The following is a 13,454-nucleotide window of genomic DNA, read 5'->3' as shown; positions in this document are numbered from 1 at the left end:
ACAGGTTCTCAACGTCATCGTGGAGAGCTATGATGCTGTTGTTCGTGGTTCCTTGTATAGGGTGACGTCAGGTCACGTGGGCTCGAGTTCACGAACAAAAGAAAGCAAGTGAAAATGAGATAATAATATGACGATTGGATATCTAGTCTATTCTTTTTGCCCCTATCAGGATAGCCAGCTGCCCTGTGTGTCCCCCTCCACTACCGGAGTCGCTTCTCCGGCAGCCTTACCATCGACGATCGTTGATGTAAGGATTCGCGTCCCACCTAACGGATCGGCAGCGAAGTCTTGTTCAGCTTCTTTTTGATTTCCTCGACCAGGTCGTCTCGCGCGACCAATAATCCGTCTTTCTCGGGGTGGCCGTCGGGCAGCCCAAGCTCCTTTAGCTTGACCTTACCCGCTGCTAATTCGTCCTCTCCGAGAATGACAGCGAGGGGAATGCCACCGGCTTCAGCCAGCTTGAACTGCTGTGGCAGTCTCGGCTTAACTGTTTGGGAGAATTCGGCCTTGATGCCTGCCTTCCAGAGTTGATTGGCGACAGACATACGCTCGACGAGCAGGCCAGTGAATCCCTTTCCACCGAACGCCATGACGAACACATCGCTCTCGCTAGCGCGAACAGAGGTGTTGCCTTCTTTGGCTTCCTTCTCAATGCGTTGCTTCATAATAGTGAAGATACGGTCGACACCAAATGAGATACCGACACAAGGGATCTGACGCTTCTTGCTGAACATGTTGACCAGGTCGTCATAGCGACCGCCAGCGGCGATACTGCCAACACCAACATTTGGGTCGTCGCCATTTGACTTTGACTTCTTCTTATCCTGTGACGCAGCAAATCCTTCGGGGGTGGAAAGTGGTGTAACAACCTCGTAGATCAGACCGGTGTAGTAATCAAGACCGCGGGCGAGTGACAGGTCGAAAGAGATCTTATCCAACACCTCGAAAGCCTCGAGATATTTAAATAGCAGTTCCATATCTGCAACACCCTTCTGAATAGTTTCATTTGCTGATAGTAGTTCGTCGGCCTTGATTGTCTCCAAGATCTCGCGGCCACCGCTCAACTTGACGTACTCTCCAACCTTATCAGCGACCTCCGGCGCCAAACCCTTCTCCTCCATCTCAAGCTTAACTTGATCCCATGGTGACTAGAGAGTCAGCGACAGTTCCAAGTGGAAGTGAAAAACAAGCATACCTTATCAAGCTTGTCGACAGCCGAACTTATTGACCGAATCTTCTCAGGAGGAACACCACAGGCGGTAAACAATCCATCCAGAATCTTTCGGTGATTAAGCTTAACCGTAATATAATCGCGCATACCCAACGCCTCAAACACCTCAACAACAATCCTCAAAATCTCCGCATCAGGAATCATAGCATCGTAAGTGCCCGCAATATCGAAATCGCACTGGTAGAATTCTCGCATCCGGCCTTTCGCAACGGCCTATAATTCCACCCATTAGCACCATTCAGCCCAAACACCCTATTCCCCCTCCCCATCAAAAATATGGAAACTAACCGGTTGATCCCGCCTATAAACCTTCGCAATGTGATACCGTTTGATGTGCTGCACAGACGAATTCATCGCCAACCACCGCGCAAGCGGGACAGTCAGGTCATATCGCAGCGCACAATCCTCCCCACCCTGGTCGGCAAGGTCGTAGATGAGTTTCGAGTCCTCGCCATACTTCCCCGACAGGATCTCCTTGAGTTCGAAGACGGGTGTGTCGAGTTGTGTTCCGCCGTGGCGCTTGAAGACTTCGGTGATGGCGCTGAAGATCTGTTCACTATTGAGAAATGGTGTGTGAGTGAGGGGCACGCGATAGCAAATAGTGGGGGTGTTCGAGAGGAGGAGGGGTTACCGTAGGATCATGTCAACGCCAATCCCTATATCGATATGTTAGTAACGGGACAGAAAAGGTAAGGGTGGTAAGAGGTGATGACATACAATCCCTCGTGCCCTTGGGCGTCTTGAGCTGGAAGCTCAACTTGGGCGCTTTCCCCTCCTTGGACGCCATGTCGAAATCGAATGATTCGCCCTGCGGTGGCAGGGAAGTGAAAAAACGAGAGTGGTTGTAGAGAACGCGGGGGGCTCGGATTTCCCAGAAAGCGCGACAACGAGGGGATCTAGTGGTAAAAGGACGAAAAGCCTTGACGGAGGAAGCGCAGAAAAGCCGCATGGAGAACTGGCGAGGCCCCGCGAAAATGGGGGGCACTTATCCTCCTGCGTTGAGTCACGGGAAAAAGTTTTTTCTGTTTCCTTAGTGAGTCAGGTGTGGCGCCTCTGTGCCACATGCGCTACCAGCCACAATTGTGCCCTAACAAGTTTACTATTTCTCTGCAAACTGATATTTAATATGTATGATATATATGAACGCAAAACTTCTTTGCTATCTATAATTTAATCACTCTAGAGATCACATTGCTTCTGACAGAGTACCCTAAAAACAAGAGAGAGATCCCGTCCCGTCCGCATATATATCTTCAACATTCTACCAATCCTATGAAAGCAATGCAAACAATCCTAGCTCAAGCATGCTCCTTCAACTCCTCCTTCATCTCCTCTTCCCTCTTCTCCAGCTCAACAGCTCCCAGATCTCCTTCCGGCACCTTGCTCGCCAACTTGACCACATCCCACACACTCTCCGCGTCCCGAAACACCAGGTTCAAACTCTCCAAGCTCCTCCCCATGGTCTCCGGGTAGAAGAAGTAAACAGTCACTGGAATGCTTGCCGAGATCACTGTATATATAATATAGTACCTCCAGCTGATCGTATCCAGCGCAACAGGCGTAACCATGACTACTATGAAGTTCCAGAGCCATTTATTCGCTGTAGAATAGGCGGACATGGCGACGCGGAGCTTCATGGGCGCGACCTCGGTGCAGTAGAGGAAGTTTGCGCCAGAGAAACCAATGGGATAGAACAAGTTGAACAGCCAGATGAAGACAACAGAGACGTAAGAAAGAGTTTGGTTAGGGGTGGACCCTGAATCGTTAAAGCTGGTCGTTATAGTAAGAATGAGCATGCAGACTGCCATTCCTGCGCCACTGAAAATAAAGACTTTGCGCCGGCCAAGACGATCAATAGCGAAATAGGGGATGAAGTTGCAAAGGAGTTTCCATGTAAGTGCGCTAGCGGCAAGAATGCGAGAGAGATTACTATCAAGCCTCAGGTTCTCTTCGAGGATGGTGGAAGCGTAAGTCGAGATCAAATTGCCTCCAGACATCTGTTGGAAGGTCTGAATGACCATGCAGAGGGTAAATCGATAGAGAAGGCGGTCTTCATCGGCGCCGAGAAATAGTTCTTTCCAGGATATACCACCAGAGCGCTCTGTGAGTTCGAGTGTAGACTCGATTCCTGCAATCTCAGCCTGAACAGCCTCATCGTTCACTAGCAGTCCTCGATAGGCCGCCAAGCTCTTCGCCGCATCGCCGGTCCTTCCCACAAGAACAAGCCACCGAGGGGACTCTGGTAGAAGGAAGACTGATGAAAGAACCATAAGTGGGAACAGAAACGACAGCGCTAGGGGAACGCGCCACTGAGTCGGTCCTTCAGTCTTGCTCAGTCCATAATCAATCCAGTTGCACAACACAAAACCCAGGACCATACAGATTCCATCAACAACAACATGTCTTCCCCGATGTTTCGCCGAGCTACACTCCGCTTGGAAGACCGGAACAGTAGCACTGAGCTGTCCAACGCCGATACCAAGTATAACCCGGCCAGTGGTAAATTGTGCAATTCCGAACGAGGATGTCTGCAACAGCTCTCCAATAACCACAATTGCCGCAGCTAGGAAGATCGTCTTCCGTCGGCCAAAACGATCTCCGAGGTAGATGCATGAAAGGGCACCCAGTAAGGCGCCTAGTTGCAAAGAGGCAATAACAGCGCCCTTTTTGGTCGAGTTTGTCTCTCTAGCAGCGCCCTCGGTATTGACTGTATCGATTTCCGGGAACGTGTGCACCCTGCATAAGACCCGTCAGCATTGTCCTGTTCAGTTCAAACCCTCACCAAGATACCAAGACCAGCCCAAGACCAGTCCAAGCCTCGTATAGAGAGAACCCGTCTGGGCAGCCAAGTAGACAAAGCTTAAGCAACATACCAAGTCTGCAAAGTCGCAAGCGGTCCAATCCCCGCTTGATTATAACCATAAGTAATGAATGCCGGGGCAACAGTGAGGAGCACCTGCGCTAGGCGCAGATTCTGGCCTTGGAGCATGCTATTTACTTTAGACATTGTCGCTTCAGTTGCAGAGAACTCGACCGCTCCCCTGAGTTCTCGGGAAAGACGTGAGATGTCTTATAAGACACCGAGCAACTTGGGGGCCCCGCATCCCCGGTTCAGTTACTCCAGTCTCTGAGAACATCTCTGGAGTGCTCGAAGTTGCTCAGACTGTCTAGCTCTGACCAGCGGTGGTGCACTGAGAGATCCCGCGGCAGTAGAAACGATGGCGACGGGTATTTAGCGTGGATTCTGTCAGGATGGAATGGCCCGCTTAATTTGCTTAGGACCATGATAGTGGGACCGTGCTGCGTGGCGATTAGGGATTCGAAAAGGATACTTCCAGTGGTTGATTACTTCAACCTCAGGTCTTAGTCGAGGTCCAGGGTAAGATAAGAATATAGCTTTTAAAGAAATCTTCACTGCGGAAGCAGGTCACAGGAACTACAAGCTTTGTGCAGGTGTAAAAATGTACCGAAAGGGTATCCCGCCTTGGAAGTTGCGAACGCCGTACTTCGGAGCGGGAAGGGTGTATGCTTCGGTAAAGCTGCTTCGCTTAAGTTCCATCTCCATCAGTATTACTCTGGAGTACCCGAGGATCGATTTCGATCAACGCATGCGCATTGTGACGATCATACAATATATCATACTTCATAGCGTGCATATGCCCATTCATAGGGCATTCCCATAGTCGCTCCATGTTCCCGTGCTGCAGTACCGGTGTTCGCCAGCTCCTTCTCTTGTTCGCTCGGCTAAAGTTTATACCTCCAGCCCCTCTCAACCCCGGAATGCTCTGACCACCCCTCGGCCTCATCTAACTTCTTATTCAATCTTCTACCCCACCAATTCACCGCGAATGCCGACACGGCCACCAGTGCACACCCCATAATCACAAGTCCACCCCCCATTCGATAGTACGGCTCCTGACTCCTCGGATAGAAGTAGGGGCTGAACCAATGGCTCGACTGACTGATGCAGTTGGCGATGGCGATAAGGGCTGCCTTCTTTGCCCTAGGTGATGGGACGACGGTTGTTTCCCAGGATAGTTGTAGATTGAGTCCGCTATAAGTACCGCAGATGAGAAGAATGATGCCAAAATAGCGAGCGCCGATGTTCATTGTGCTAATTAGAATGCTGCATCCGGCGGCTGAAATGATGATGGGAATGACGATGTGCCAGGTTGACTCTTGCATTCGGCCGCAAGACCACGCGGCGAGACAAGCAAATGCGTATGCAATGGCGTACGGAGGGGCCTGAACGAGATACGTAGTCATGGTGTCGAAGCCGAAGGTCTTGATAATCTAGTAACGGTTAGGGGAAACTTAGAGGAAATAGGGGTTGACTTACTGAGGGCAAAAAGTCCTTAAAACTCTGCGCAGTAACCAGCGCAAAATGCATGAGGCAGAAGAACCACGTAAAGGGGTCCTTAACAGCTTCCTTGAGACCATCCCAAGTCCCACCAACAGCTTCGTCGCGTCCACCGTTTGACACGAGAACCCGGTACTGTGCCATCTCACGTTCCTCCTCAGACATGAAGCGGGTGTTGTGCGGCCACTCGGGGAGAAAGACGCATGAAGCAGCAGCTACAATGACAGAGACAACGCCTTCAATCAAGAAAAACCACTGCCATGCGTGTAGGCCTCCCACGTCATCCATATTCTCAAGGATACCGGCAGCCAGGAAGCCGGATATTATGTTCGAGATGGTGTTCCCGGCGTGCCAAATAGCCATACGCATAGGCGATTCTTCTTTGGTATACCATGACGAGGTCACTGTACTGTTAGCCACTGTGTAAATAGAGCATGGGTAAACTCACGCAAAGTAAGAGCAGGGAAAAATGGCGCCTCAGTTAAGCCGATGAAGAAACGGACAACGCAGAAACCGACACCGCTATGGATGGTTAGCACTTATCTAGTAGACAGCACTTGATCGTCTCACTTGGTCATTGCGGGCATGCAGATGGTCCCCGCACTCCACGCGAACATCACACCGGGCAGGAACCAACGAGGATTCGACTTGGCCATGATCAAATTGCCAGGAAGCTGGCCAATAAGGTAGCCGACATAGAAGGTCGAGATACCTGCATTCCAAACAGTATCGCTCATGTGCAGGTCTTCCTGTAGGCCAGCCAAACGAGCATTGGAGACGTTGATACGATCAAGATAGCTAATGATGTTAGTTGAGACGCACCTTGTCGAGGCTCAAGAGAAACGTACTTCATGAGAAACATCAGAGTGACGCAGGGCATCATATGCCAATCGATCTTCCTGACGACACGCTTGTTGAGCGCAGTCATCTCCTCAGGGCTCAAATCACGTAACAAGTCAAACCGAGCTTGGATGATTTCTGGCGCAATATACCCTTCGGCATGCTGCCTGGAAGTAGTCATGACATCCTCAATATGTTTTTCCATCTCCTTGTTGTCAAAATCGGGAATCCGTTCCGTCATGTCGGTGCTAGACCGGCGCACAGGAGTTGGAGACATGATGTACTGACTGAACAGACACTTCTGGGCAGGAATTGACTCAACAAAGAAGATTCTGATCCTCACAGCAGGACAGATTTGGGTGATGACTGCTAGGTTGAGGGGAGCATTTGTTCGTTATATACTCATCATAGTATGCGTGCCTGGGGTTGCCATCGATCAGCGAACATGACAGTTGGAGTGCACCTGGGGTTGCGGGGCCCCATGCGGCCTGGCACAGGCCCTCGATGGTCCCGCGGATCATGTTGAGTTTTGACCAAGACGGAAAGAAAGTTGGAGTACGGAGGAAGGGCATGGCATAATCTTGGCAGTCTTGGAAAGTGACTGGAAGAGAGATGAAAGTTGAAAAGGCAAATGAAACGGTATATCTGAATGACGCGCTTATGCGTGTGTAATAACCATTCGCTAGGATGGTGCGGTATCGTACAACTGTATTAATCCTTCCGCGTACTCGGGCTTAAGAGCGCGGCGACGTTTTCGTAGACTGTAAAAACTATCCCGCCGCTGAGAATCAGTCTACCGAGTCGCATAGAGCTGCCTCTCCAGAAAGCCCTTACGCCACCGTCCTTGACCACATCTCGGATTGCTTCCACTGTGGAAATACCTTTGGCTCCCTGAGCACGTGTCTTTATAGTGTCAAAAGGCTGTGTCATGTAGACAGTTATGATACCGGCTGTGGCTCCCATTCCAAACGTGAGGGCAGGGTTCTTCTTGTCCTTGATGCTAGTGCGTGCGGCGACAGTCTCCTTGATTATATTGTACGATCCCATGCGCACCGCTGAAGTAGCAGACTGCTTCATCGTAGTAGATAGCAGACCCCGGTAGACTTCCTTCACGCCGGATTCGGCAATGATAGTACGAAGGGCATGAAAGCCACCGTTGTAGCGGCGCCCATTTGGTGATCGAGCATCGTCAATGCTTATTTGTATTAGCATGTAAACAGCCACTATTGCAAAAGACACTTACAGAGCGGTCTTAATCCGTTCTGTCGGAGTAACTGCGACAGCACTCTCAACTGTGCCGGCAATCATGCCGGCCAGGATACCCCGCGCCGGAGATAACCGACCATCGGCATCCATCAGGAGATTTCTGATGGAGTCAAATGACAGGAAACGAACTCCAGCTTTGAAAGCGGTGCCAAGAATAAGAGTCGAGCAGCCGGTGTAGATTGCGCGAACGCCATCTTGGCGAGCCGTCTGCGAGATCACTGCAAATGGGTTTTTGGAGACCGGGGCCGTAGCACCGCTGAGTTGCCGACTAAGCTGTGCTCGTGTTTTGGCAAACTCAAAGGGGTACTAGCAATGCAGCGTTAGCGGACAGCATGAATGATTGTGCAAGTAAGCATACGGTGATAGTTGCTTCCACAGCACCAGCGATGGCGCCCGCCGCGAGTGAGACCCCAGGCGCAATCGCCTTCTTCGGCTCGGCTACCAGTGTCTGTTTCGTAGCGGGAAGAGCTTGAGAAGTGGTCATAATGTGACTTCAGTGCTTCCGAAAGGTGATTGAGGTCAAGTTAGAGACCCAACTTAGAGATATTATTTGATTTGGCTGGCTAGTATGGTAGGCTGTTCGGGCAGCGCATTCGGACCCCCCCTATACCTACTCGAGCATCCTCGGCCCGGTTTTCGCTCATCAAATCCGCGGGTAGAAGAGAAGCTGCCACAACGCCAGCATGGAGCTTTGCCTAGCATTTTGCCAATCCTCGATTTGGATTGGCTTCATTCCAGACACAATCAATTTGATGATGATTATTTGCGAAGAGATGCGGAGACTTGACGGGAGCTGATAATGGTTGGTCATGAGCCTCCGGTGCTGCTACAGCCACGTGACGTACAGCTCCACGTGATACCTATCTGCCACAGACGGGTTAACTGGTACACGCACTCCTCCATCTCCACCTGCCCATGAACTAACCAACTAACCATTGCCCGCGCCATGGCAGCGCTTCTGCGAGCGGTACAAATCCCGCTCATCCGTCCGTCTTGTTACTCTTTCCCGTTGAATGCCTCCTTCGCTCCTGGATACCCTTGAGCGACGTATGAGCAGTATACGCGGGATTTTTACCCGTGCGGAAATCTAGTGACAACTTGCTTCCTGCCTCCATTAGTACTCTTGTTCAGGAAATATGGAGCCAGATCCGCCTCCGCGTTCACAGCCGTTATTTCGCTCCCGTCGCAGACGAGCCGTTGAAGCCTGCTCGTTTTGCCGCAGAAGAAAGGTGCGCCTATAGTGGTTGTCTGCCCAGGCTTTATCATACCATACTAAGCGGATACACCAGATCAAATGTAACAGCGAAAGGCCGATATGCTCCAATTGCAGGACGTACGTGCAAGATTGTGTTTATGAGCCCATCAGTGAGAAGGCACGGGAAGCTGGTCGGGGCCGCCGAGAAACCCAGCGCCGCAAGACTCTCGAGACCAGTGCATCCACAGTCGACAGAGACGGGTTCCCTCAGGCTTCGACCCTGCCGCAAAATGGCGACTCTTGTAGCTTGCCAGGGTCCGATGCTATTGCGCCTAGCAGTCGATCCGAGGAAGACACTAGTGGACTCGGCGCTACCAGGCCTGCCTCTCAAGCTCGAGTGGCTCGCATCTTAGTTTCGGCCGATGGTGTCTCCAGCTATCATGGGCATACAAGTGCGTTGTTTGAAGATCAGAATCAGGATCGGCAAACAGGTGTAGATCATCATCCTCGCATGCCTGATGATTGGGTAGAACGAGGACTCGTCGCCGACGCAGCAAAGCAACGTAGGTGACTGTCCACTCTTGTTGCTTCTTCCTTATACCCTCCGTCTGCGCGAAGCATATGCCTACCCGGTTCTGCCGAGTCGTTGGACTGGACATTTTATTGGAGGGCTAAAAGCTTCAGTAGGCTTACGCCTGCAGAACCTCGTTATATGTAGACCAGATGGCTTGGCTATACTGTCCTTGTGTGTGAGGATATACTACCGTACCCCGCTAACAAGAAATAGGTCAAATGGAGCAGTTGAATTTCAGCCAGGGGAAGCTTGACTTCGACGGCGTCGACCCTGACTTGGGAATGCACTTGCTCTCGCTCCATTGGAATCGCCAGCACCATTCCTTTCTCATTACGTACCGACCAGCATTTATGCGAGACATGTCTTGCAAGGGTCCTTATTTTTCCAAGCTTCTTCTCAACGCGATTTACTTTGGTGCGGCTAAATTCAGCCCTAGATTGGAGGTCCGCAAAGATCCCAATGACGTTCGAACAGCTGGTTGGAAATATCGTGAGCGGGTCCGTGAGCTTCTAGTTGGTGCCCTGGATTGTAGTAATGTCACGACAATTCAGGCCCTGCTCATAATGACAAATTCGCTTTTCGCCCTTGGCGATGAGAGGAGCGCCGCATGGCTGTATGCTGGTTTGGCATTCCGCATGCTGACCGATCTGGGAATGCATGTCGACTTAACGAACATGTACCGCTTCTCAGATGAGGACCTGGAGATCCGACGGCGAGTCTTCTGGGCAGCATTTGGTGGGTTTACGTCGAGCCTTCTTGACCCCAGGACTAACATGGAGTTGTAGTTGTAGACAAGATCCAAAGTCTTTACCAAGGCCGGCCGGTCAGTCTGAAAGAGACGGATGCCCTGGTTCCCATCAAGTTCCTTGATACCTATGAGGAGCTGGAGCATTGGCAGCCATTTGCATACTCGACTTCTGCACCAGACTACTCAGGGACTCCAGCGTATAGCACATCGACCTTTACGTTCCTGTGCAAGCTTTCACTCACTATGAGTGACATTCTCAGTTGCATATACACTGAACGTAGTTTTGACCAGAGTCCTGCTGAACTGGCGAGGATGCTTCATCAGCTGCAGTTGAAATTAGACCAGTGGCAGGCCTCTCTACCAGAACACTTACGCTTCGACCTTTTGAAGGGTCAAAGCGTGGCCTTTCCACCTCCTCATGTGTCTAGTTTACAGTGAGTTCACTCAAAGACCACAGACCAAACACACTGCTAAATCACAGCTAGTGCTATGCACAACGTGCTAGTCATTTTACTCCATCGCCCGTTTGTGGCGGATGGGCATCTGTATAGCACATCCCGAGCCATCTCCGTCGACTCATTCAAAAAGTGTGCCTCGGCGGCATCGAACATAAGCGTTCTTCTACGTGCTTACCACCGCGCCTTCTCTATTCGACGAGCACCATATCTCATCTCATACGCAACCTATGTCGCCGCGACCATTCTTGCCCGAATTGCGGCTAAACGTAAGAATGATTCGACAGCACATGCGAATTTAGCCACTTGCCTGGCCGTTTTTAAAGAAAACCAGGAGACAAACTCGGCTGTGAGAAGAGCGAGCACTATTATATACAACCTTATGAAGAAGCTCGGGGTTGCCATCGACAACGTGTCAGTCGATGCTTTGGAGTCAGATGCACTGAGAAGGCCCTTGGATCATCTTGAACCGCCTAGGAGTCGGCCTGTAGATGGCGAAACCAATTATATTGTGAATGTCCAAACTGACCCTGACAACGCTTCGGCTAGAGATATGACGGGTTATGGGAATACTCCTAGTCAGGCCGTCTACTCGCCGGACTCGGACTGGGTCGACATTGACGGAATTATCCAGAGTTTCTTGCAGGAAGGTGTAAGACCAGAATATGACGCTCAGGAAGTAAATCCAAGTCAAATTCCGAGGACGCCGTGGGTGCCGCCACCACAACATGGAAATATCCCGCCCATGGCAATGGAAAACGGCATTGCGGTTGGAAATCATCCTGAAGCGGCGTACGGGCCATATCAGGTGCAGGTGCAGCATGGCTGGAGACCAAATGGAGAATCTACGTCCCTTGAGGACCCGCTTTTCGGACTGTATGGCTCCTCCATGGATAACGCGACCTTTACTGGATGGTGAATATGACGTTTCGAGAATCAAATTTCCAGGTATTTGACTCACAATTGCCTCGAGCAAGTTTCAACCCGGTTGGACTGGCGGGTTGTGTGGTGACATGCTCGGGTACCAAGTTCATTCCCGCGGGACAAGCAACAGAGTATACCACCCGCGGGAACTATATGATCAAAGTATATCTCCACAAGCGCATGGACTAGTCAGGCATTCAAGCCAGATGCAGTTTATTGCCTATGGCGCATCGGTCGCGAACACTCTTTCATACTATATCATGTCACCGTCTTGGCCTAGGCGATACCTCTGCTAATCTCCCAAACGACGTTCTTCTACCCGCACTAGTATCCAAAGCAAAGACACGGACGATAGCCTGGCCCAATACTTCCATCATGGCTGTTGAACAATCACAACGCCTTACTCGTCACTCGCTTCCATGTGTGCTCATGCGCGCAGGGACTTCTAAAGGGATTTTTCTTCATCGGAAAGACCTCCCCGCCTCGTCCGTAGACTGGGCACCTCACCTAGTTTCTGCTCTTGGGTCTCGAGGAAACGACCCTCTACAAATTGATGGCGTTGGCGGCGGGACCTCAACAACATCCAAGGTTGCTGTCGTCTCACCCTCGCAGAGATCAGACGCCGATATCGACTGGACTTTCGTGCAGGTCGCGGTAGGCAAAGAGTCGATAGATCTGACCGGCAACTGCGGTAACATGACAGCTGGAGTGGCCCCGTTCGCCATTCAAGAAGGTCTTGTCAAGCCGCAGACGGGACAGAACAAGGTACGCAGAACCTACATTCCCGAATAAAAAGGGAGGGCGCCAACTAAGGCCCTACAGATCGATGTCCGAATTTATAACACCAACACACAACGCATAGTCGTCGAAACTGTCGCAATTGATGAAGCTGGCGACGTTGTAGAAGACGGTGACTTTTTTATCCCCGGCGTGAGCAACCCGGGCAGCGAAGTCAAATGCAAGTTCGTCGACCCTGTCGGCAGCATGACAGGCACACTCTTCCCCTCAAACAACCAACGGCAGCAAACCCTTCGCATCCAGCCACCCGATCAAGATCCCTTCGACGTCCGTGTAACCCTCATCGACTCTGCAAATCCGTTCGTCCTCATCGACACAACCTCCATCTCAACAACACTCCTTCAAACCCTCCCATCAAACACCGCCCGCGACGCCCTTGTAGAGTACATCCGCTGTGAAGGGGCCGTAGCAATGGGTCTTGCACCTTCCGTTGAAGCAGCCAGTAAAACACGAGGCACACCGAAAGTTGCCCTTGTCTACCCGCCAAGGGGCGATAGCCCTCACGGAAGACCAGATATCCACGTGCAGGCATACTCAATGGGCCTGCCGCACCCAAGTCTCCAACTCACAGGCGCAGTCACCATCGCCGTTGCACTGAGTTATCCAGGTACTGTTGCAGCTGAGATCTCGGCCTCTGCGGCTTGGGCTTCCCCGCCGACGCCAGAGCGTACACCACCACCCGATGACATGGCGGAGGAAGCGAAGCCAAAGGTGGAAAGGGAGGTGCTCATTGCACACAGCAAGGGAACAATCAAGGTTGATGTTGTCACAAAGTCTAGCGGCAATGTAGCTAGCTGTGCGGTGTCGAGGACAGCAAGACGGCTGTTTGAAGGCAGGATTAGGTATTACGCATAGATAGATGTTAGATTAGATTTGCTCGCCTGGGGATTGTATTCTGCATGTACATACATATATAGCTATCGTTTCAGCTAAGTTAGCTTGCCCAGCTTTGCAGATGCTTGCTTTGGGGGTCACTCTAGGTTTTGTAGAGCTTCCGTCGTATAGGGTCAGTACATATCAACGTAGTAGCAAGCCCTAGGACAGTTGTTAATGAATACTCGAT

General features: G+C 51.2%; 5 protein-coding genes across 5 annotated transcripts; 1 reads left to right on the top strand and 4 right to left on the bottom strand.

The window, feature by feature from the left end:
• Positions 1-37: 37 nt before the first annotated feature.
• On the bottom strand, positions 38-2,219 carry BJY04DRAFT_175832 (histidine--tRNA ligase). Its single transcript, XM_073709394.1, has 5 exons — positions 1,949-2,219; positions 1,863-1,887; positions 1,520-1,787; positions 1,196-1,444; positions 38-1,148 (listed from the first exon to the last, which is right to left on the bottom strand). The coding sequence occupies exons 1-5, from the start codon at positions 2,178-2,180 to the stop codon at positions 267-269; spliced, it is 1,656 nt and encodes a 551-aa protein (XP_073577218.1). The 5' UTR covers positions 2,181-2,219; the 3' UTR covers positions 38-266.
• Positions 2,220-2,408: 189 nt separating this feature from the next.
• BJY04DRAFT_225438 (sugar porter family MFS transporter) lies at positions 2,409-4,454 on the bottom strand. The gene is made up of 2 exons (XM_073718212.1): positions 4,105-4,454; positions 2,409-3,967 (listed from the first exon to the last, which is right to left on the bottom strand). Exons 1-2 carry the CDS (start codon positions 4,236-4,238, stop codon positions 2,530-2,532), a joined length of 1,572 nt encoding a protein of 523 aa, XP_073577217.1. The 5' UTR covers positions 4,239-4,454; the 3' UTR covers positions 2,409-2,529.
• A 240-nt stretch (positions 4,455-4,694) lies between these two features.
• On the bottom strand, positions 4,695-7,006 carry BJY04DRAFT_175828 (major facilitator superfamily domain-containing protein). The gene is made up of 5 exons (XM_073709393.1): positions 6,440-7,006; positions 6,162-6,389; positions 6,040-6,113; positions 5,571-5,995; positions 4,695-5,524 (listed from the first exon to the last, which is right to left on the bottom strand). The coding sequence occupies exons 1-5, from the start codon at positions 6,706-6,708 to the stop codon at positions 4,976-4,978; spliced, it is 1,545 nt and encodes a 514-aa protein (XP_073577216.1). The 5' UTR covers positions 6,709-7,006; the 3' UTR covers positions 4,695-4,975.
• On the bottom strand, positions 6,976-8,457 carry BJY04DRAFT_2010 (mitochondrial carrier domain-containing protein). Its single transcript, XM_073713018.1, has 3 exons — positions 8,056-8,457; positions 7,675-8,003; positions 6,976-7,626 (listed from the first exon to the last, which is right to left on the bottom strand). The coding sequence occupies exons 1-3, from the start codon at positions 8,179-8,181 to the stop codon at positions 7,143-7,145; spliced, it is 939 nt and encodes a 312-aa protein (XP_073577215.1). The 5' UTR covers positions 8,182-8,457; the 3' UTR covers positions 6,976-7,142.
• Positions 8,458-9,403: 946 nt separating this feature from the next.
• BJY04DRAFT_204346 (PrpF protein-domain-containing protein) lies at positions 9,404-13,246 on the top strand (the record flags this gene model as incomplete). Its single annotated transcript, XM_073713476.1, has 7 exons — positions 9,404-9,455; positions 9,680-10,201; positions 10,252-10,648; positions 10,700-11,545; position 11,724; positions 11,936-12,358; positions 12,416-13,246. 7 exons carry the CDS (start codon positions 9,404-9,406, stop codon positions 13,244-13,246), a joined length of 3,072 nt encoding a protein of 1,023 aa, XP_073577214.1.
• Positions 13,247-13,454: the final 208 nt, after the last annotated feature.

Source organism: Aspergillus karnatakaensis, assembly GCF_047715665.1.
Source record: "Aspergillus karnatakaensis strain CBS 102800 unplaced genomic scaffold BJY04scaffold_1, whole genome shotgun sequence".
In the NCBI taxonomy this organism is placed as follows: Eukaryota; Fungi; Ascomycota; class Eurotiomycetes; order Eurotiales; family Aspergillaceae; genus Aspergillus; species Aspergillus karnatakaensis.
This window is presented reverse-complemented; position numbering and strand designations above follow the sequence as displayed.